The following is a 24,163-nucleotide window of genomic DNA, read 5'->3' as shown; positions in this document are numbered from 1 at the left end:
AGAAACCCCGTCTCTACTAAAAATATGAAATTAGCTGGGCATGATGGTGCATGCCTGTAATCCCAGCTACCTGGGAGGCTGAGGCAGGAGAATCACTTGAACCCGGGAGTTGGAGGTTGCGGTGAGCCAAGATCACACCATTGCCCTTTAGCCTGGGCAACAAGTGAAACTTGGTCTCAAAAAACAAAACAAAACAAAAAGCTGTTTCTCTCTGGGAGGAACTGGGACTTTATTAGCTCATCTCTTCAGCTCATCTGAAGGAAATCAGTGATTCAATTTCTTGCTTCAAATCAGCCTCGATAAAATTTCTGTAGTTTTAAAGTGGAAGACATCTGTACACGTAGGGGAGGAAATACGACTTTTCCTCACTCAGCCTAGGTTCACTGCTGAGATCCTTACAGCAAAAGTCAGATTAACAAGAGAAAAGCATACCTAGTTATTTAATGTCAGTTTCACATGACGGGAGCACCTTCCAAAGGAAATGAAGGCCCATGGAAACAGCTAAACCTCTTCCTTTTTTTTTTTTTTCTTTAACAGTAGGTTAGATGAAGAGTGGATAGTCATAGAGAGGTGTGACGGAATGAAAAGAGTATGATGTGGGGAACCCCCCATAGAGGTACCGAGGAAGGAGAGCTAAGCAGAATCCTGGCACAATTAAGCCCTGGAGAATATCTCAGTTTATAGAAATAGGGCTTGGAGAATATCTCGGTTTATAGTGTTACTACTCAGTGATTTCCCTTTATACAATCCTTTCTATATAATCATATATTAGCTCATAGAATGAGTGCCTAAAGAATATCTTACCATTCAGTTATTTCCATATATATATATATAGAATGATATCTTAGTTTATAATCAGAGGAATGCCTAGAGCAGACACAGTGCACAGCATGATTTAAGGGAAAAACAGTTATACCAGGACAAGAATCCTTGGCCCAGGCGGCAGCGTTCAGTATCGTAAAGATACCCGCTGTATGGCAGGCTTGGGGCGAGAGCCACTCCTCCTGATAAAGGAGTTGTAGGACCTTGCTCCAGTTCTTGTGGAAGGCTGCCCTCAGAACGGCAATCGCACCTTGGCGACTGCGAACTTTATCAGTTCTTGTTACTGTGCTGCTCGAAAAGCATTCCCCTATAGAACTCATTGGAAGCTGCCACCAGGTGGTGTAGACCCTGACAGCTCTGTCACTGCTGTGTGACTTAAAGCATCCTCCTATCAATCTTCTTAGTAGCTTGCCCATAGATACAGGTATTGCACACTGCACCCTCTTCACTGCACATGGCCCACCTCCATGCCTCGGTGACCTAATGGGGGTGAACCCCTTACTGCACATGGCCCTTGCCTCGATGACCTAATGGTAATGGACTCCCTGCTGTGCACTGTCCTCCTCCCAGCCTAGGTGACCTAATGGGGGTGGACCCCTTGTTTTATTGCTTACGACCCTATCACTATCCTTAAAGATGACTTCACTCACTGCCTTGCCCCTAATTTAAACAAAATAAATATTCACGCTTCTGGACATTCAGGGCCTCACCTGGCTCCACTCATAGGTGGCGTGGCCCCCCAAGCCCAGCTGCATTTTTCCTTGTACTTCTGTGTCCTGTCTCTTTATTTCTCGGATCCTGTGTCTCAGCACAGCATAAGGCACACTCCATGACCCTGCGGGCCCTCAGCCCTACAGTACGATCTAATGGTAATAAACTGGGGAAAACATAGTCAGGCCTCTATGTTCAGACTCTTCTCTGTGTCCCTGTATCTTCAGACACAACGATGCACCTTTCCTCTGGGTACAGAGAGGGCACCTCTCACATGAGAGCCTTATGATTGGCTTCAGGGAAGAAGGGCAGGGGGAGGTGACAGTGGCCTTCCTGCTTCTGTTGTTTTCTCAAATCCCTTTAGTATAAAATATTTAAGAGCCCAGGGTGTTATATTTTGGAGTAGCGTGTCCTGAACCCCGTCATTCACATGCTACAAAACCCAGAACCTTTGAGGAATGATACATATGACTATAAAATATTTAAATGTGAAATACAAATGATGGCTGGGCACGCAGGCCAGCACTTAATCCCAACACTTTGGGAGGCCCAGGCAGGCAGATCGCTTGAGTCCAGGAGTTCAAGACCAACCTGGCCAACATGGCAAAACCCCCATTGCTACAAAATATACAAAAATTAGCTGGACACCGTGTTGTACACCTGTGATCCCAGCTACTTGAGGAGGGTGGGCTGAGGATCAACTTAAACAATGTCATGTGTAAAAACAAATGTTTTATTTTTTCCTTTAAGTGTAGTCAAGTAAGCAGCGGGAGTGGGGAAGGAACAAAGAAATCTGTAAGGAATTGTGATCAGTTGCTTGTAAACAGGAGTGATTTGCATGCACTATACACTGTTATGGAAGTCACACATGCTGCAAAGCTCGTGGTGAACAGCAGCAGTCACGGCAGTGTCCTGCCCCGCACTTCTCTCTAGGGATAACAATTTTCAATGCACCTGCTCCTCTTTGACTGTGCAATTTTCCATCCCAGGCCCTTCAGTCCAGCCTGCAAAGGGAAATGGAGTGTATGTGTTTTCCCTCCTGCCGGTCCACTCCAAGGAGCCACCAAGGCACCTGTCTCCCACCCCCCCACCTCACCTCCCCACACCCTCCAAACTGACCCCCTCAAAGACTGCGGTGTTTTTCAGTCCTTTGTAACTGCTGAAAATTCTCATATTTTCAAAATATGAAAATCAGAGCGATGGTCCTGAGCGCCTGGAGGGACATCTTAGCTCGCTCTCAACACCCACCATGAGCCTCATGCTAAGTGTTCTGCGGCGCAGAAGAAAACATTTTTGCATCTGTCTCATCCTAAGGCTTCGTCTTCTTGGGGCGGGGTTCTGGTCGGTTGAGGGGGAGCCCCAGCGTCCGACACTCATCCCTCTGGGCTGCTCAGCCTCCTCTTCCCTGTGGCCCTGCAGGAGCTCCTTCCAGGCTACGGAGGATCAGGACCAGGGCTCCCAGCCCGCGAGCTTAAGAGGCCGCTGCGCGGATTTCTCTTTCCGGCTGAGATCTTGGGACCAAAGAATGAGATTTCCAGAGTCAGGTTCCAAAGCTTAGTGAAACAGCGACAAAGAGCCCGCAATAGAGACGTGGGAACTAGAAATTCGGCATAAAATCTGAATATGAAGAACAGTAAATTAATATTCGGAATAGGATGAGCCATCTGAATAAAACAGTATTACTCCTAAGTTGGGTCTCCAGCCATCGACCCCACACCCAGACACGATCACCAATGACTGACTGAGCTAACCCCACCAAACTTTCATGCCACCATTCCTTACCAAAAAGACAGTGGGTGCCATTACGAGATGTTCTGGGTGAAAGGCATCTCCGGTCTAGGATTGAGGGGCGGCAGCCATTTTAGTGGAGGAGATCTCTCACCCCAAAACCCAGGGTCACGGGGTGGGGGCTTCCTGGGTTGCTGGGGCACTGGCTCTGGGCTCTGGCCCTCCGATTGGTTGGGGTCAGGAGGCCCGCTCAGGACGAGGACCCTACCCTCCAGGCTTGGTGACTCCGATTGGAGGTTTCGGCAATTTCCCTGTGGACCAGGCCACTGTGAGAACCCAGTTTTTGGGAGCCGGTCCCCTGACGAGGGGATAGGAGAGCACAAGTGACATCACCGGGTACGCATTGCGAGGCGGGAGCAGGAGGGACGCGGAGACTTGCAGCAGCCACACCCTGCAGGGAACCCTCCCGGTACCCAAACCTTTCCCTCCTCTGACCCAGGACTTGGAACAAAGGGCAAACGGAATCCACACCCCTTTCCCTTTATCTTTGAGGCGGGAGTTTGCCTCCTGGAACGCCTTCTGGCTCCCGTGCAAAAGACCGGCTTTTGTGCACAGCAAACGACAAGGTCCCACCGAGATTTGAACTCGGATCGCTGGATTCAGAGTCCAGAGTGCTCACCATTACACCATGGAACCGCCTGCCGACAGCACTCTCGGTTATTGGCATTCGCAAGTGAATTCTCAGCGTCACCAGAATTTCCTTCGCAGCTGTTTTCTTTGGTCACACAGGACCTGAGTACCTTTCAACTACAACAGGAGGAGTCGCCCCTGACTCGCGTCTCTCTGCTCTTCTCTTTAGGTTTCCATCTCAGAGAATGAGATGAAGCAGCTTTTGGGATTAGGAACCCGGAAGAGCTAGATTTAGGCCTCCACAAAAGCCGCCAGTTCTCCCAGTTGCCGGAGTTTCCTGCCCCGAGGTGAGAATTCTGCCAAGCCCCCTACCCGCTGGGGTTTCTTTCTTTTTCTTTGCAACTGACCTCTTCCCTTTGTGCATGGAGCACTGCTGACCATTTCCAGAACGGGATCTGGAGTATGCTGGGCTTTCTGCTCTTCTTCTTCTGCCTTCTCCTCCTCCTCTATCTCCTCCCCCTTCTCCTGCTCCTGTCACTCCATTTCCAACCCCCGTCCTGCCCCCTGTCTTCCTCACAGCCCCCCACACCCATTTTCCCAGCCCCTCCAGCTCTCTATCCTTCCTGCCTCCTCCTCCTCCTCCACTCCTTCTGGCCCCCGTTCCTCTTCCTTCTCCAGGCTCCCACCCTACCCACCACCGACCTCCCACGCAGCCTACACTCACAGAAAAATGGCCCACCACGGTCGGAGAGGAAGTGGAGGCGGATGTTTCTAGTCAGGACATTTGGGGGCTCTTCACTGGTGAGTGTGAGTGCAGCGACACCAACAGAGGCGATGGACGTCAGCCAGTCCTCAGGGCCTGGGCAGGACCGGCAGATCCAAGGCCACCCCATATCTGGGGCGACGCAAAAGCGTCATGCTCCCATTCCAGAAGGCCGAGGAAATTGACAGCAGCGGGAGCCCTTTTCTTTGCAAGTCCAGTTCCGAGTGGAAGCATCACGATTTCTCCTTCCAGCCACCGCGAGGTCAAGACACAGGGATTTGCATCACCCAGGACTCAGCCAGTACCCCGGACGCCTGGCTAGGGCCTGTGCAGAGAAAAGCTACACGTGGGGCCCATTTCCCCCTAGGCAGAGGCTCCTGGGGATGTGGGCGCTCACCAAGAGATTGCCCCTTCCATCCTCCTGAGGCCGTGTGGAGCCTCAGCACTGCTACCTCTTGGACTTCACCCGGGGAGGCCACCGGCTCCCGCTGTTCAGGGCTTCCAGTGAGGTCTCCAAGGCTCTGATTTTTGAATCGTCCTGATGTGGTGCACCAAGAGCTGCCTCCCACAAAGTGAGCAGACGTGAAGAGCCGGCAGATCCAAAAGGTGAAATCACAAGGCATTACCAGCTAGATAGGGACAGCGTCCCCTCTCTATTATAATTTAGATTCAAAGGGAAGATGTCATGGTCCCTAAACATCACAGCGTGACCAGGACAGGGCACCCATGACCTGCAGTGCCCTTGCCCCTGGTTAGGTGTAAGTTATTTTACTTGAGCAGACAAGTGTTCTCTTCTGGATTTTTCCTCAGTGGCTAGATCTCCCTCTCCCGATCTCCCTCTCTCTGTCTTTCTCTGTCTCTCTCTCCCTCTCTCTGTCTATCTCTGTCTCTCTCTCTCTCCCTCTCTCTGTCTCTCTCTCCCTCTCTCTCTGTCTCTGTCTGTCTCTCCTCCTGAGCCCCCTCATTCTCTACCCTCCTTTATTTTCTCTCTCTGTTTCCGCTCTGCTGTCCCACTGCCACCTGCTTTCTCCTCTTTAGCGTTCATGGTCCCCCCTTCCCTGCCCACTGGCATCCCCCAAGCTAACGCTGCTGCACTGTCCTGGGCGGGGAGATGTGTGTGGCTGTGACTGGCGCCCTCTAGACATGTCCAGGGTGGGGAACATGGAGCAGCTGCCAGTATAATGGTTTGAAAGGATGGCCACTCTCGAAAGCCTTTCACATCTCTCAGTCCGGGATCTTTTGGGACTAGAAAGTTCTGGGCCACAGTGGAATTCTTGTCCTCCAGGACCGTGTGGGGGATGCCTCCTTTCACTGAGCTGTCATGGCATGGCTATGAAGTGCCAGGCCCTGCTCTGGGATAGGGATATCATTGTGAGCGAGTCTCAAGTCACGACTCATGGGGTGGGTCTGGAGCCCACCTCTGCAGGCTTCGAGAGGTGTCAGAGAGAAAGGGGCATGGCCAGTTTGCGTCCTTCCCAGGTGACTACTCATTGGGTCCTGGGAAAGTAGGAGCCGGTGCAAGGAGAGAAGCCCCGTGAGAAAGCAAATGGACAACATCAGAGCTGGGGCTGAGGGCCCCACCCGCAGTGGGGCGGCTTCCGATGCAGGCAACGGGCGGCGGGGAAGGTCATGACCTGGCGTTCTGGTGTCCGGTGCCCCAGCTCCTTCATGTGGATATCCAAACTTACCAAAGGCCAGATTCAATATCTCCAATCCCAGTGAATTCTGACTGTGTCCTTAGAGGAGAAAGGAGAGGTTGGGGAGCAGCTTCTCACCCCACGCTAACTGTATTGGGTGTTACAGTATCATTTCTCTGTGCTATGATTAGTTAGCATGTGGCCATGAACGGAAAGGATTGATGGCTTAGGCCCATTCCCAGATATTCTAGTCTTCACCTAAGTTCCCTCCCTTCCTTCCTCCCTCTCTCCTTTTTTCTTTCCTTCCCTTTCTTTCTTCCTTTTTTCTTTCCTTCCCTTTCTTTCTTCCTTTTTTTTTGAAACGGAGTCTCTCTCTGACAGCAGGCTGGAGTGCAGTAGCATGATCTCAGCTCACTACAACCTCCGCCTCCCGGGTTCCAGTGATTCTCCTGCCTCAGCCTCCCAAGTAGGTGGGACTGCAGGACAGCGCCACCATGCCCAGCTCATTTTTGTATTTTTAAGTAGAGACAGGGTTTCAACATATTGGCCAGGCTGGTCTCGAACTCCTGACCTCAGGTGATTTGCTCACCTTGGCCTCCCAAAGTGCTGGGATTACAGGCGTGAGCCACTCTCCCAGCTTCCCTTTCTTTTTAAATAGACCACTTTGCTCTGAAACCTAAGTTCTTTTTCTGACTCCTAATTCTCTCTCAGAATTTGCCAAAATCTCTGAGGCTACCTTTATCTTTCAGTCAGGGAGCATATTCTGTAGCCTGCGGCTCCTCCCCGTCTCCTTCTCCTTTGATCTGTGGTTCCAAGTATTCGCCAAGTTCTGCCATCCAAGCTGGTTTCGACCCATCCTTACCAGAACCTGCACTGTCTGGAGTGCTGATGCCACAGTGACCTAACTGATCTGCCCTCTGGATTCCAGGGGCACCCCCGGGACAGAGGGTGAAGCGCAGACATTGGAATCTTCAACTGCTCTGACTCCAGCTTGTGCATCTCAAGGCCCAGTATTAACCACACAGTATCAGGAAGCCGCCAAAGACTGCATTGGGAGCCTTCACATTCTAATTTAGAAAACTTTATAGATACCACTTTAGAGAGCAGTTCTAGGCTTACAGATAAATTGAGCAGAGACTGTAGAGAGTTCCCATGTGCATCCCTGTCCTTCAATACACAATTTCCGCCATTAGTATCTTGCAATAGTGTGGTACATTTGTTACATTGGATAAACCAATACTGATGATTATAATTAACTAAAGTCTATAGTTTATATTAAGCATTCCATCATTTATCTTTTTTTCTTTTTTAACAATTCTGTGGGTTTTTAAAATTGACGGTGTCATGAATCCCCAGTACAGTATCATATGTAATAGTTTCACAGCTGAAAACTCCCTGTGCGTCACGAATCCACCCCTCCTTTCCCTCCTTCACCCTTGGCAACCTCTGATGATTTTACTGTATCTTTTTGACTTTCTCAGAATGTCCTACAGTTGGAATGACAGGGTATGTAGGTTTTCAGGCTGGCTTCTTTCAGGCGTTATCAATTGAACATTCCTTTAGGTCTTTTCATGGCTTGATAACTAATTTCTTTTCATCACCGATTAGCCTTCCAGTGTATGGATACAGCACAATTCTGTTTATCCATTCACTTGTTGAGAAGGACATTTTGGTTACTTCTAGTTTTTGATGAGAAGAAATGAAACTGCTGTAAATATTTGTGTGCAGGTTTTTGAGCGAACATAAGTTTTCCTCTCATTTGGCTAATCAAACTGCCATTGCGAGATTATATAGCAAGACTATATTTACCTTTAAAAAACAAAAAAAAAAACCAAAAAACTTCCAAAAGTATTTTCTAAAGTGATTGTACTCTGTTGCATTTCTACCAACAATCAGTGAGAGTTCCTGTAGCTGTTTGTGTGACAGCTTTTGAGATTTTCACTTTCTACAGATTTTAGCCACTGTAATAGGTGTGATCTGTTACCTCTTTGCTTCCACAAGCAATTTTCTAATGACAGATGACTTTGAGTTTCTCTTTCATATACCTATTTGCTATCTGTTTATCTTTTTGGCGAGGTGTTCAGATCTTTTGCCCACTTGTAAATCGGGTTGTTCACTTTCTTATTATTGAGTTTGAAGAGTTCTTCGTTTATTTTGGACACAAGCACTTTATCAGATCTGTATTTTGCAAGAATGTTCTGCCGATCCTGGGAATCAATGGCCCTTCCAAAGTGGGGAAGGAAGGGGGGCCAGGAATCTCTAATCCGGGTGTTGGTGGTCGTGGTGCTGTGAGGGGAGGAGGCGGTGGGGTCTCTTCATGCTCCCTTAGGGTCAAGTAGAAATCCAGATGCTCCAGCCCAGTGAGGTGAGCAAGAGCCTGGGGTTTGGGATCAAATCTGCTCTCAGGTCCAGGGTCTATCCCGCACTCATTATTCACCTTGGCCAAGTCATTTGCGGCGCTGGTATTTTCATCAGAAGTTCCACCGTCTGAGAGACCTGAAAAATCATATCCACGTCCAATCTTTGTTGATAACATTATTATACCTTCCAAAGGGCTAATTCAATAAAAATTGCTTAATAAATATATGAATAGATGTTACCTAATTCTGTTCTCTTTCTGGTAAATTAGCACTTAGGAAGTGACATCACATGCATTGTTTCATGTGAAAAAGAGCAACTGTTAGGATCTCTACTTTCTTTTTTTTTTTTTTTGAGACGGAGTTTCGCCCTTGTTACCCAGGCTGGAGTGCAATGGCGCGATCTCGGCTCACCGCAACCTCCGCCTCCTGGGTTCAGGCAATTCTCCTGCCTCAGCCTCCTGAGTAGCTGGGATTACAGGCACGCACCACCATGCCCAGCTAATTTTTTTGTATTTTTAGTAGAGACTAGGTTTCACCATGTTGACCAGGATGGTCTCGATCTCTTGACCTCGTGATCCACCCACCTTGGCCTCCCAACGTGCTGGGATTACAGGCGTGAGCCACTGCGCCCGGCCGGATCTCTACTTTCTAGGGACCACTCTTCCTGTGTTTTCTTAGAAAGTCTCTTTCGCCAGTTTTCTTCATCTCTGTCAACATCCCTTTTTAAGTTAATTTTCCCCCGTCAAGCACTTTCAGTAACAACGTATTAGGCACATTCAGTAAAAGTGCAAATCCTGGGCCCACAAGTCAGTCTCCTGACATATCCAGCTTCTTGCTCTGTTTTTCCCCCTCATTTTGAAATAAAACAATAAAGGGCAACCTTCTCATGGAAAGTGTACAAATCTGTCTCTTTTATGAAACTCCATTTAGTCCATCATCTCCACTCATGTCCACGGCCCTGTCCTCAGTTTCCTTCTCACAGGGATCCACTTCCGCTCGGATTTCCTTAAAACCCTGGGTGGTGTTCATCCTTACTCTCCTCCCCACTCCATGTCTCCTCCTGGAGCCTCTGGGGCTGCCTGGTGCTCATCTGTCAGGCGATGCCCTCAGCTGAGGAATGAGGGGAGCCCTGTCCTCAGGAGGAGGGAGGTCACGTGAGATAAGGAGCAGCATCTGGGTCTGTGGAGAGGACACAGGGAAGGCGCTCAGTGAGTGTCGGGGGATGCACAGTCCCTGACACGTGCCGTGAGAACTTCGAGTATTGAAACTGATTTCTTCACTTGTGTCTCTTTGCTTTCCCATGGATTCCCACACCCCCAGTCAGGACTCACCCCCGCTGGCTCCAACACTCTCACCTGCTGGCTTTCCCAGGAATCCAGAGCACTGACCAGGCTCCAGGCAACAGGACAGAGGGAATGCCTGTTGTTTCATTCTCCTTTACCTGGAGACGTCTCCCTGCTGTCTAATAGGGCATTTGTTCCCTACCACGCCTTCTCTAACTCATTCGTCTTATTTTTCTACAATTTCTTCCAATTTCAATGGACCAGATTATAACGTTAGTGATTAAAAAGTTAACCTCTTCCACATCCCTATGTAATACTTTCTTTCAATAGATTTTTACATATAAATATATGCATTTATGTCATTTGTCATATACATTATGTATATTTGGCATGTGTTTTTAATAAAATATATATATATGTGATATGCCTATCTGGATGATAGTTTCATAAATATCCCATGTTTAGTCTTCCCAGGTCTTTTCTCTCATATGTGCATTTAGTGTTGATTTTCCTTGTTGTTTAGAATCCCCTCCCTCTGAAAACACAGCCTGTGTTCACTGTGATTTCCTTGCCTTGGCCTTATCTACCTGGAAGCTATTTGTGTTTATCAATCCAGTTTCTGGAATATGTCTGTCAACTGCGATCACCTTTTCCTGCTGGCAATCTTGTCATTACCGGGTGATGCATGAAAAATCAACAATACAGAAAAACCAACATTCAGGACATGATGCTATGTTTATTCGTCACTTTTACTCAGACTGTTCGTGAAGGTTAATTCTGGGATAATTTGACTGGGCCAGGGAGCGCCCAGATATTTGGTTAGGCATTATTTCTCACTGTATCTCTGAGGGTGTTTCTGGATGCGATTGACGTTTGAATCGGTAAACTGAGTAAAGCAGATTGCCTTCGCCAGTGTGCGTGGGCCTCATCCAACCCACAGAAGGCTTCAACAGAATGAAAGTCTAAGAAAGAAGTCTTTGTGTTTCACTGTCTTTGAGCTGGGACATCAGTCTTCTGCCGTGGGCCTTGGACTTGGCGGTGAACTATATTCGACTCTCCTGGGTCTACAGCTTACTCAGTGTAGACCTGGATTTCTCTGCTTCCATGATCACGTGAGCCAATGTAAATCTCTCTCTCTCTTTCTCTCTCTCTCTCTCTCCCCCCCCATCTCTGTCTCTGTTTCTCTCTCTCTCTCTGTGTGTCCTGCTCGTTTTCTTTCTCTGGAGAACTCGGACTAATATAGTAACATATGCCAGTTGCCAGTCTTTGTCTCTACACTTTTTAAAGGTATTAAATAAATAAATAAAACAAAACCCTGGAGTGTTCTCAAAGAAAAACCACGAAAGAAATGAATTCTGACAGATTTTACACTGAGACATTCAGGTGTGAGGAAAACATGAAAAGCACTACGCTAGGGAAAGCAACGCTATGCGAAAGTCTCACAAACACAAATTACACATCAGCAGGTAGGTTTGACCCTCAGGGTGGGCACATTTTATGTTAAGTGCACTTTTGGTGGAAGTTAAGATGAATCTAGGCCTTTCATGATGGATGTATCTGTGTGTGTGTGTACACATATATATACACACAATATACACACACCTACAGATATAGATAGATAGATATAGATATAGATATAGATATAGATATAGATATAGATATAGATATAGAGAGAGCGTCTTGCTGCCTTGTCCTGGCTGGTCTCCAACTCTGGGCCTCAATCAATCCTCCCATCTCCCCCTCCCAAAGTGTCCAGATTACAAATGTGAGCCACCTCACCCAGCCCATTTTAATATATTAAATTTAGCTCGACAATTGTGGAAGACAGTGTGGTAATTTCTCAGGGATCTAGAACCAGAAATACCATGTGACCCAGCAATCCCATTACTGGGTATATGCCCAAATGATTATACATCGTTTTACTATAAAGACACATGCACACATAGGTTTATTGCAGCACTCTTCAATAGCAAAGACTTGGAACCAACCCAAATGCCCATCAATGATAGAATGGATAAAGAAAACGTGGCACATATACACCATGGAATACTATGCAGCCATAAAAAAGGATGAGTTCATGTCCTTTGCGGGGAATGGATGAAGCTGGAAACTGTCATTCTCAGCAAATTAACACAGGAACAGAAAACCAAACACTGCATGTTTTCACTCATAAGTGTGAGTTGAAAAATGAGAACACATAAGCACAGGGAGGGGAACATCACACACCGGGGCCTGTTGGGGGTTGCGGGGCAAGGGGAGAGATAGCATTAGGACAGACACCTAATGTAGATGATGGGTTGATGGGTGCAGCAAACCACCATAGCACATGTATAGGTACAAATAATAAACCTGCACATTCTGCATGTGTATCCCTACTTGAAGTATAATAAAGAAAAAAATTCAAAATTTAAATACACATTCCACAAATTACATAACAGGTTTAGGAAGCCTCCTTTATGCCAGTTTTACAGAAAGAAAAGATGGCACATCGATGACAAGATGTCAAAGTGGCAACATCCTAAAGTAGTGAAAGAGAAAAAAAGTTACTCTGGAATATTCTATGCCACAGTGAAAGATCTTTCAAAATCGTGACTGAAGTAAGGACATTGAAAGACATACAAAAAATGAGGCCAGGCGCAGTGACTCAGGCCTGTAATCCCAGCATTTTGGGAAGCCGGGGGATCACTTGAGGTCAGGGAGTCAGAGACCAGCTGGCCAACATGGCAAAGCCTTGCCTCTACTAAAAATACAAAAATTAGCCAGGTGTGGTGGCACGCAGCTATAATCCCAGCCACCCAGGAGGCTTAAGCATGAGAATCACTTGAACCCAGGAGACGGAGGTTGCAGCGAGCTGAGATCATGCCACTGTACTTCAGCCTGGACGATGGAGCAAGACTCCATCTAAAAAAAAAAAAAATACAAATAGGGAAACCCACTTGGACCCTTTCGTCTGCACGAGGGAGCTTTTCTCTTTCTTTCACCTGTTAAACTTCTGCTCTTAAACGAAAACAAAAACACAAATAAAAATAAAGACATACAAATACATGAAAGCATTCACTGACCCACACTACAGGAAATGTAAAGGAGGCCTCCGGGCCTCAGATAAGGACACCAGACAGAAATCTGGACCTCCACAAAGAAATACAGACGACTGAAAATCGCTATGTGGGTACTTCCATGTCGGGGTTTATAACACGTCTAAAATCAAATTACATGACAACACTAGCATAAAGGCCAGAAGGGGAGGTGCAATGTCACTTGATGGCACCTGATCAAGATGTAGTCTAGAAACCCGAAAGCCATCACTGACACGACAAAAGGAAGACTTATAGCTAATAAGCCAAAAAAGGAAAGAAAATGGACTGATATAAAAGCCATGTGATCACTATGCTGGAACAACTGCTCTCCAGGCCTCTCTCCTATAGAAACACACCGGCGGCCAGTGAGAAGTGAACAAGAATGATGAGTGCAGCATTGTTTGTAATCCTAAAGTAATGGAACCAACGCAATTTCGAACATAATGGAAAACGCTTCATTCAACAAACACAAACAATCGAACAGTGGAAGGAAGTCCTTTTGCCTAAAGGAACGCAGAGGGTCATGAGATGCTACTCCTGCATGGATCTCAGGGTTCCCAGACGCCTAGTTTTCGGGCTAATTCTTCTGGAAGATCTTATTCTTGGGGAGCTACAGGTTCTCGCATTTGGGCTCTTCCAGGTTCTATCTCCGTTTTCCCCTCAATTCCACCCTATTCTGCTGCAATAAAAAAATTAAATCTCACCGCCAGCGCCTCTGCACGAGGCTTTTAGGAGGTCTGATGTCTGGTCCACCGCTCCCCGGCTTCTCTCCCCGCTTTTCCCTTTCCCCGCCTTCCCGCCCCACGATCCGACCCCAGCACAGCTGCGCCCCCGGCTCCACCGCGCAGAAGGTGCCCTGGAGGCCCTGCCCTTCGCTCACCCCGCGGAGCGCCGAGAAATCAACCTGAATAAACGCTTTGTAAATGGAATTTCCAGGGAAAAATCTCTCATGATTTTCATTCTCCAGGCTTTTCAAAGGACTAAAAGATAAAGGCGACGATGCGTTTATTCGACAAGTCCTAGTCGTGCGCCCTACTGAGTGCAGGACCCTGCTCCCCGCCAGGGGACCCACGAGCGACCCTCACCCCATCCCTGCCCTGGTGGAGCCCCCATGCGGGACACAGGACCCGAAGACGGCAGCGGAAGCGACTGGGCAGGTGGGCAGAGGCTCCCTCACTGGGTGAAGTCGGCGCAAAGAACGGGAAGAGCCATCCCGGGAGCCCGCCGGGCGCTCAGCTTCCCTTAGACCCCCAAGTGCCTCCGCCCGGGTCGCGGACGGGGCGTTTCCGGGGGCTTCCGAAGCAGCGGCGGGGCAGGGCCGGCGAAGGCCATTCCGCTGTCCTCTGACTCCAGAATCTCCCAATGCGCGGGTGTCCTAAGGGACCAGCGGACTCGCTGCTCTAATCTCTCTGGGCCTCGCTATCCGTCCTGCCGGGGCAGCCCTTAGTCTGGAAGGGATGCGGGACGTTTGGTGAGTGGCCCTACCTATAGCACTCAGTGGAGCCACCAGCACCTGTCTCTGTGGCGCAATCGGTTAGCGCATTCGGCTGTTAACCGAAAGGTTGGTGGTTCGAGCCCACCCAGGGACGCCTCTTCTAACTTTTAAAGCGTTCATATATTACCAATCAGTAGGGTCAGCCAGGGATATGCCCATTTCAAGGAGGGTTTTCTCTTCTCAGGATTTTAGTCACAGTTAACAGGGCCCCTCACAGATCCAATTCTGACAGAGCATCTCCTGAAATGTCAGGTTGTCTTGTGCCTGTGTACAAGAAACAGAGACCAAACGAGTCCATCTGGTGCGATAAAATCCTCATGCTGCCCTTCATAGGCTTGGATGGGTTATATACCAGCTTCAATTTTTTACATTTTTCACAGGAAGCTTAGAGAGGTGTCCTATTCCCAGGATGTGCCTGGATTTACATAATGTGACCAGTAGAATCATTCATCATCATCACAATCCTCTCCATCATTTTTGAAAACAGCATTTCCCCCCTCAGTTTGTGCATGATTTATTTGACCTTTTTCAAAATGTGTTGGAAATGAGGTTGGCTTCATGATTTTAGGATTTTGAAGAATCCTGCAGTGATCATTCTTGCACACATCTCTTTGGCCACTTACATTCCTGTAGTGTAGAGAACTGGATGTGCCACTGCCATATTACAGGCTTTTTAATTTTAATTTTTAGTTTTTGTGACAGGGTCTCATTCTGTCTCTCAGGCTGGAGCGCAGTGGCCCGATCACATCTCACTGCAGCCTCGAATTCCCAGGCTCAAGCGATCCTCCCATCTCTCAGCCTTCCCAGTAGCTGGGACTACAGGCATGGGCCATCATGCTCTACTGATTTTTGTATGTTTTGTAGAGAAGGGATTTCACCATGTTGCACAGGCTGGTCTCCTAATCTTAATTGAAGCTAAAATTAGCACATTTTGGTCTGTGTGGATTCTACTGGGCTCAAGCAGCTCTGAGGCCTAACAAGGTGCCAGGATTTACTGGCATGAGCCACTGCATTGGGCCTTGTATAACGCCTGTAACTTCAGCAAATTTAGCAAATTTATCTTCTGCCAGAGAGGTACCAAATCATATTCCAATTTATTTCTCAACTCTAATACTGTCCCTTTCTTCATTTACTTGCTGGCACAACAAACTTTCTTCTCCCTCCCCATCTTTTTTTAGAGTAGGTGTCACTCTGTCACCCAGTGTGGCATGCAGTGGCGTGATCTCAGCTCACTGCAACCTCCACCCCCTGGGCTCCAGTGATCCTCACACCTCAGCCTCCACAGTAGCTGGATCTACTGGCATGCACCACCACATTCAGATTTTTTGTTTTTTTTTTTTTTTTTTTTTTGAGAGATAGGGTCTTGCTTTGTTGCCCATGTTGGTCTCTAACTCCTGGGCTCAACAGATCCATCTGCCTTGGCCTCCCAAAGTGCTGAGATTTCAGGCGTGAGCCACCGTGCTTGGCCATGTGCCCAGGATATTCTAATAAGGGGCTAGGTGGCTTTGTGGCTTAACTAAGGGGATGATACAACAGAAGGACATGGAGGACATTACACACAGATATTCTGTGGCACAGGATGGACAGGTAAACTTCTAGGACATTTCATTTGATTTTTGAGTCAAGGTCTCACGCTGTTGCCAAGGCAGCCATGCAGTGGCATGGTCACAGTGGAGCATGATCATGGCTCACTGCCTCCACCTCCCCGGGCTCAGGTGATCCTCCCCCCTCAGTCTCCTGAGTAGCTGGGACTACCAGCATACACCAATGCTGGCTGGCTAATTTTTATATCTTTTTGTAGAGACGGGGTTTCACCATGTTGCTGGGGCTACTCTCCAACTGAGCTCAAATGATCCGCCTGCCTCAGCCTCCCAAAGTGCTGGTATTACAGTTGTGAGTCACCGTGCCCAACTTGTAATTGTTTCCTGTGGTGACCAAGTCACATGGGTCCAGAGAGGACAGGTCACAGTGACCTCTTTGATAGCCTTCTGCCAAGTCGCTTATCCAAAGGAGTAAAATCACAATGGTCCCAGACATTTTTTCTCCTTCCCATTCCTCTTTTCTTTCTAAATTTTGATTTGACTTTTATCTGCTGAAAACAATCTAATGCCAGGTCTCCCTTCTGTATTAATGAAGAATTAACATGCAGGTAAGTGTCTCTGAATTATTCCCTGACTGATTTCTTTCAGAGACTATGTCCATAAAAATCAGCCCGTCTGAGAAACATCACTGGAGCCAACAGAATCCTGCACCTGACAGGCCCCTGTTACAGACCTGGATCCTTAGCACTATTGGCTCTTGTTCCATTTCCCGCTGCTCGGCACACAGAAAGCCAATCATTGAGACACTGAGTATGGCTGAGGAAGAAGGCTTTAATCCCAGCTACTTGGGAGGCTGAGGTAGGAGAATGGCTTGAACCTGGGAGGCAGAGGTTGCAGTGAGCTGAGATCGAGCCATTGCACTCCAGCCTGGCTGACAGAGTGAGACTCTGTCTCAAAAAGAGAGAGAAAAAGAGAACACAAGAGTGTAACCAAATAAAGCAGTAAAAACAACATTAAAAATTGGGGTTTGGGAATGTCATTAAGTTTACATTTTATTGTATTCTTTAGGTTTCACTTCAAATACCCGGTTGGAGTGTGAACTGTCATCTTCTCTTGTTCATTTCTGTTTTGGCCTGAAAAGACCCTAAGGATGTTTGAAATATCTGCGCTAAAGAAACAGGTACGGCCACATCCTGTCAACAGTAAAGGATTCCAATAAGGCTGACTGAGAGGGAGCTCCTCAGCTTTTGGGTATTGCACTTGCTCAGAGAGGGGGCAAAAGTCTAGCCTTTCGAGATGACGGACCCCGGCATGCAGGTTACAGGTTCCTTCTATTCCTGCCGCGGCAGAGAGCTCTGAAGCCACAGGAAAGTTGTAACCTCTCTAGTCACAGGTAAACCGCGGAGCCCAGGCTGAGGTTGGAGGCTAAAGGGAAAGAAGAGCCCTACACCCTAGAAGGGACACTGCAGTGACTCTGATTCCAGCCGAGTTTGCTGCGGCCACAGCACAGAGTAGCAACCACGATGCGAGCAGGGTGAGCCTGAAGTGAGATTTGCTCAATGTGACCTGCTCTTCTGAATTTGTTTACAGATGATCAAAAAGATCACGATGAAGAACAGAAATACAGAGACAGCAAAAATAAACTTCTTATGAGTCAAGCGGCCTACTACCTGGGCTGCCGGCTGAAGGCGGAAGGTAAGTTCTATAGGTTCACAGTCACGAAAGTGCTGAATGATATTCTGTCTTTTCTCTGAGAAACTGAACACTCTCCTCATCAGAATTTATTTTTTTCCCATACTTCTAGGCAAATATAAATTTGTATCTTAACATTTTGTTAAAAATGGATGAGAGAGACCAAAGTTGGTAGCACCTTTTCCACGTCTGCAGTAAGGCGGGTGTGGGACTGAGGGTAAGGTCTCAGCTGTTGATTCCTGACACAGGCACAGAACCACCTGTTTTTCTCAGCAAGAGGCTAAGTAATATTTACAGGAATCCTCTCTGTACCACCTAAGATCCTGCAGACAAGTAGCATCTAGTCTGTTGTTCTAAATGTCTGAGGCTGCTGAACTTCCATTCGGTTTTGGTTTCTGCTGAGGCTCAGCAGGGAAAGCTCTGTTCTGGGGGAAGTGAGATGGTAGCACACTATACCCACTGTGGGGAGCTTAAGAGGACTCTGCTCCTTACGTAACCTGTGGTATCGGTAAGTGGCATCATCAAGAGCAGGGATTACTCTGGTCAGAGGGACGTCCTGCTTTCTGTGCAGAGGCTCTCGTTGGTAAACAGGAAGAACAATGGCACCCATGACTTTGTGGAGGCTGCAGTGCATAGAGTAGGCACCGTGGGCCAGTGTCCTGGGCTCCATCCCAGTTGCCTGTTTTGTTTGTTACTCAGTTTTGTCATCTGTTCATAGGATACCATAATAATACCTACCTCTGTCAATTGCTGCACTGTTTACATGGCCTGTTTATTGTAACTCTCCCGGGACTGTTGTTGGCACAGAGTAAACACTGTCTATTAGTTCTTCATTCTCTCTGTCTAGCATAAGAGAAACTTTATTAGTCTTTGTGCATATTTCCTTTATGGCCTTATGAGAGACTCCAGACCTCCATACTTCCGCAATGACAGTTTTATCAGTGGTGTTTTCTTCCACTAAACATATGTGGCCATGACATGACCAGGACTTTCTGAATGAGAACACAGATGGGAAACCCATGGGGTTGGAGCTCACAGTATTGCAAACGTCCCTCCTTCCTTCATGGAAGGTGGTCTTTGGAACAAGAGGCAGCATCTGTCCAGTTGTAAAGGACAGGAAGGAAGCTGTGACAGGAGGGCGGTTGTTGGAGTGGAAAGAGCTCTGGACTAAGAATGAAGGTTCCCGGGCTGTATCTTCAGCAGTGTTCCTAGTAACTGTCAGTCAGCAATTGATTTCCCCTTCCTGACTTTCTCTGTCTCCATCTGCAAAGACAGGTAAATTTCTCTCTCTCCATCTGCAAAGGCAGACATGTTGCAGTGTCTGAAGCATTTAAATGTGCGAACACTTATGACCGCTTATCACAATGAGATAAAGCCCCTGGCTGTGTGGTGTTGGAGACAGCACTTGCTGTGTGGGCATTTGGTGTTAGGAAGTGGTTCAGACTGGAGCACTCCCCGTGGAGAGAATGTCCCTGAATAACACAGCAGAAGCCACTTGGAGGGCCTGTGAAGTCACCTGATGTGCAGAGGATTGTGGGACAAGTTTGTTTGTCCTCTCCTAAGAGAAAGAAATAGGTTGTAAGTGTGAACTGTGACAGGACACCAAGCCTGTCCCTGGGCATCAGATCTGTGTCAGGATGGCGGAGACAGCTGCCAAAGTCCGGAGAGAGGCTGCACAAACCTCCAGTGATGTGGGAACAGAGTCTTTTCAACATTTGGACTCATCTTGACGGTGACCCTCTGGATCTGAAATGCATTGCCTGGTGGATCAAGAAACAACATCAGGGCATTTTGTTAAAGAGAAAACATGAGAGCTTTCAGTAGAACAGGGACCCATACACAGACGTTCATGTCCCTGTGCACGTTGGGCTGGCTGTGCTTGCAGAGTGTGAAATGGGAAAGATCTGAACAAACACATCTGTACTTGCAGAAAATGACAAAGATGAGGATGAAGATGTTCATGTTGCGGCGGCTGAGAAAATACAGGAGTCACATGCCCCCAGGTAACATCGAATAATCAGGGGCAAGTAATGGGTGGTAAAGTATGGAAAAGGTCTAGAATCTCACCCTCTCTGGCATCTACCATGGGCCAAAAGCCTGCATTCCCTTGGCCACAATATGTTCAGTTCAACCCAACTTAGACACAGGGTGTGGCAGCTGTTGTGGTTCTTTGTATGTGCTGAGTGCCATGTCTGAATTATACAGGGATAACTGAGTCTCTTTTCTTCTCAGCTCCTTCCTGCCCAGTGTGATGAGTACCAGCTCTCTCTTTCTCTCTGGTTCCCATGGCAGCCATGCTCTGTTGCAGAGAGGAGGATTGCCTGTTTCCTCTCAAACGGAACCTCCCATTTGCCTTCTGGGACCCCTCTCTTATTCCTCCTGTGAAAACCAGCCAGGACTTCCTGGGGTCCAGTCCCCCTTTGTGTAATCTTCTGTCATCTCTATCCCATCTGGCTCATCAGAGAGGTGCAGAAGATTGAAGTCAAGAAAGTCCCTGAGGACTCACTGGAGGAATGTGTCATCACTTGTTCAAATAACTATGGCCCTACTGACTCCAGCCAGCCTCACGGAGACACCAAAATCACATTTGAGGAAGACAACGTCGACTCTGCGCTGGTTGTAGAGAGTGAATCATCTCATGATGTAGTGGAGGATGCTCTAATCATTCTTTCAGGTGACCTCTACATTCCTGGTTTTTGGTATCTCTGTCTAGGCTGAGGAAGATCAACTCTGAAGACAGGCTCTAAACACACAAATTGGTTTGAATAAATACGTATGATGGGATACTAAGCACAGATATCAGGGAATTTTTATCTCATCCTCAGCTTATGCCATGCATTTGTCTCCCAGGCCCAAGTATCAAGTTACCAGACCCCAGGCCAGTGTGACAAACTCATGGTCACCTGAGTGCAGGAGGTGTACAGGAGGTGTCTGTCAGGTCTCCTAGCTTTGAGTCGGTATCTCTCCTCACCTGTAATTATGTCATCTGTCCCTGAACAATGTCCATGGAGTTTCTATTTCTTTTTACGGAAGCTGGGAGCCTTGCCTATTTATTTGGGGATATTGTTCCCCAGGTTTCACTGCTCTGAGCTTCAGTCTTGATCTCTTTTAAGTCAGCTTGCTTAGTTGCACAGTCACCCTGAAACCAGGATGAAAACATTTCCTCTTTACCTTGCTGATATGTTTCCATAAAGCAAGGCTCACCCCGGCTCTCCACCCCATCCATGCAATGGCCGATCTGATGTTTCTTTGTAGCATCACGTATTGTTTGTTGTTGTTGAGATGGAGTCTCCTTTTGTCACCCAGGCTGGAGTGCAGTGGCACCATCTTGGCTTACTGCAGTCTCTAATTCCCAGACTCCAGTGATTCTCCTGCCTCTGCCTCCTGAGTAGGTGGGACTGTAAGTGGCCCCCAGCACACCTAGCTAATTTTTGTATTTTTAGTAGAGACTAGGTTTCACCATATTGGCCAGGCTAGTCTTGAACTCCTGACTTAAAGTGGTTCACCCACCTTGTCCTTTGAAATCACAGATTTTTTTTTGGCAATGGAGTCTCCCTCTGTTATGCAGGCTGGAGTTCAGTTGCACGATCTCAGCTCACTGCAACCTCCACCTCCTGGGTTCAGATGATTCTGCTGCCTTAGCCTCCCGAGTAGCTGAGACTGCAGGCATGTGTCACCATTCCCAGCTAATTTCTTTGTATTTTTAATAGAGACCGGCTTTCACCATGTTAGCCAAGGTGGCCCCAATCTCCTGACCTCGTGAAGTGCTCACCTCGGCCTTTGAGAGTGCTGGGATTACAGGCGTGAGCCACCATGCCCGGCCCACAGATTCTATTACATGTCATCACGGCAGGGTCTTGGGGAAAGTTTTCAATTACCAATAATCTCATCTCGGATAAACCTCATTGGCTACGATACTGCCACTGCGCAAAGCTCACAGATTCTTTTTCAAGCAAGTGTTGTTAGAATTTACATATCCGTCCAGTTTCATGTATAGATGCCTCTAACCATTCAATGACCTTGCTACCTGGTGAGATAAGTCAGTATTGCAGCAACACTCCCAGAAAATAGTTTGACCAATTTTTGGAGATTTTTCTGGGAAAAAATTTGGTTTAACTTTGCATAGACTCAGGAAGAGAATATGGTGTTATGGTCTACCCGTAGAGGGAGATTTTGGCCTGTGTGTCTGGAAAGCAGGCTCATCTACTCACCAGGCTTCATCTAGGGCACCCTGGAATAGTCCTGTCAGAATTTGTATTCTTGCCCTGAGAACATTTCTGTGCTGTGCTATGACTAAACACTGATTTGGTCATATGTGAAGTGTGATTTGCTTAATGTGACCTGCGTTTCTGAATTTATTTACAGAAAGTCAAAGTGATGATGAGGAAGAGGAAGAAAAAGGGCCAGTGTCCCCCAGGTAATGCCGTGGAATTGTGGGCCGTTAGTTCAATAGTGATACCTGGAGACTGCAGATCCAGGGAAAATGAGGGAGTGATGACTAGAACTCTTTCTTCCATTCACCCAGCTACAAATTGTCCTTATTGACAGTGTTGTGGGTGATTTGTGGCACTTGTATAGGTTTTAATTTTTCACTCCTCCCAAGATGGAAACCTGCAATCAGATGAACCAGGTGTATTCAGCAAACAGGAATTTCCTGGTTTTGCCTGTTCTCCCCACTGTGTTTAAACCCAGGGAGAGACGCATATATGCTTTCTGCCCATTTGTTGTGAGTGTGTTTGCTAGGATTTGTGAAGAGAAATTCAAAACATACACATATTATATCAAAATACTGGAAAACAGAGGCCCTTAATGCTCAAGATCTGGGTGTCTGAAATGCCTCAAGAGCTCTGTTCACTTGAATGCCACATGTAAAACTCAATACAACTTACGCGAGGCAGTTGAAGCCCCGTGTTAGTTCTCGTGCTGCAGTTCATGATGATAGTTTACAGGGAGTCTGGGTGGCCTGCAGTGGCTCATCTGTGGCAAATGCACTGAGCACTTGCTGCTCCTTTGTGCTCTGTCCCCAGGGTAGTCACCCCCGACCCTGCATTTACAAGGGATAGTTTTTTTCTCTTGAAGGAAAAATGCCTTTGCTTTCTGTGACCACTCCATTCTGACTTCCATCAGATCAGCTGGGAGACTTTGTTGTCTAATCTCTGTTGGTTTAATCTTCTGTCATCCTGTCCTACCTGGCTGATCAGGAATCTGCAGGAGCCTGTGGAGGAGGAAGCCCCCCAGGAGTCCCGGGGTGAAGGTTATTCAACCCTCTCAATTCCTCCTGGCACATCTGCCTTCAATGAGCCTTACAGGAGCAACTTGCACTCATTAGAGGAGCAGCAAGTTGACTTGGCTCGTGACATAGGCAGTGAGTTCTCCATTGTGAAGTTGATAAAGCTCCACTTTGTGTCCCAGATAGACCCCGTAGTCTTTGGGCCTTGCTCCCCTGGCCAGGCTGAGAGTTGTCATCACTGTGAGCTGAACCTATACATCAATGTAGATTTCAATCACTCTGGATTCCAGTCCGAAGCATGGGCATGGGGTGGGTCAGTGAGCTTTGCTCTCTCTCTAGTCTCAGGCCATGCCTGTCACACCCTGGACTGACTGTCAGGACATTGAAACCCAAGGCAGGTGTGGCAAACTCACACCAAGCCATGCAGCACATGCCCACAAGTTGTCTGTCAATCTGAATTAAATGTCTCTTGCCAGCTACCACGTCCCTCATAAATTTTGCTCCCCAAGCCTGTCTGTGAGGTTCTTTCCTGTTTGTACAAACTTGGGATAAAGGGATAATGGTTTACCAGAATAGGGATGTTTCACCATTGGTTCTGAGACACAAACCAAGGAATCTCTATCATGATTGGCCTTGAGACCTCCTGAAGTCTATCTCACATTATCCTGTTCTCATGCTGAGGAGCCTGAGGTCCCTGTGCAGGGATTAGACAGTGGACTGTTATGGGTGTAGGGGAATGGCTTATTTTGTCTGTCCCTGTCTGAATTTATTGCCGAGATTAAAAAGAACCAAGAAGAGGAAGAAGACCAAGGCCCACTGTGCCTCAGGTAACTTTGAACAATTGTGAACAGCTAATTTTGTGTTGACATCTGGAGATGCCAGGTCCAGGGAAAACAGAGTGGGCTGACAATATCGGTACCATCTTTTCAACAAAGCCTGAACTATTCCTACTAACATGGCTGTTGGTTTCATTGCAGTAGATATTTAGGTTTCCATTTCTTCCTCCCCTTATCATTTACTAACTACGGGAGGTTGACCATACTTGTTTTTATGATCAGTGTACGCTGTGTGTCCTGAGGGTACTAACTCAGAGTGTCCTTTTACTCCCTCATCAGTGTGTCACCTGGTCAGTTCACTGAGCCTACTTTCTTTCTTTCTCTCTCTCTGTCTTTCTCTTTCATTCTTTTTTACCCT

The 24,163-nt window shown here is 47.4% G+C and overlaps 1 protein-coding gene, 2 non-coding genes and 1 pseudogene across 3 annotated transcripts; 2 read left to right on the top strand and 2 right to left on the bottom strand.

The window, feature by feature from the left end:
• Positions 1-3,885: 3,885 nt before the first annotated feature.
• Positions 3,886-3,957, bottom strand: TRNAQ-CUG (transfer RNA glutamine (anticodon CUG)). Its single transcript has one exon. It is a non-coding gene; the product is annotated as a tRNA-Gln (tRNA).
• A 52-nt stretch (positions 3,958-4,009) lies between these two features.
• Positions 4,010-23,340, top strand: LOC105712649 (neuroblastoma breakpoint family member 15-like). Its single transcript, XM_064370453.1, has 9 exons — positions 4,010-4,238; positions 13,979-14,168; positions 17,116-17,227; positions 17,638-17,742; positions 19,670-19,742; positions 20,202-20,413; positions 22,105-22,156; positions 22,941-23,104; positions 23,309-23,340. The coding sequence occupies exons 4-9, from the start codon at positions 17,697-17,699 to the stop codon at positions 23,338-23,340; spliced, it is 579 nt and encodes a 192-aa protein (XP_064226523.1). The 5' UTR covers positions 4,010-4,238; positions 13,979-14,168; positions 17,116-17,227; positions 17,638-17,696.
• TRNAN-GUU (transfer RNA asparagine (anticodon GUU)) lies at positions 14,527-14,600 on the top strand. The gene has a single exon. It is a non-coding gene; the product is annotated as a tRNA-Asn (tRNA).
• LOC135272429 (U4 spliceosomal RNA) lies at positions 21,545-21,674 on the bottom strand (annotated as a pseudogene).
• Positions 23,341-24,163: the final 823 nt, after the last annotated feature.

The sequence above is a fragment of the Aotus nancymaae genome, unplaced genomic scaffold (assembly GCF_030222135.1).
Source record: "Aotus nancymaae isolate 86718 unplaced genomic scaffold, 86718_ANA_hifiasm-v0.15.2.pri h1tg000108l, whole genome shotgun sequence".
Taxonomy (NCBI): Eukaryota; Metazoa; Chordata; class Mammalia; order Primates; family Aotidae; genus Aotus; species Aotus nancymaae.
The sequence above is the reverse complement of the archived record's forward strand: the minus strand, read 5'-3'. Positions and strand labels throughout refer to the sequence as shown.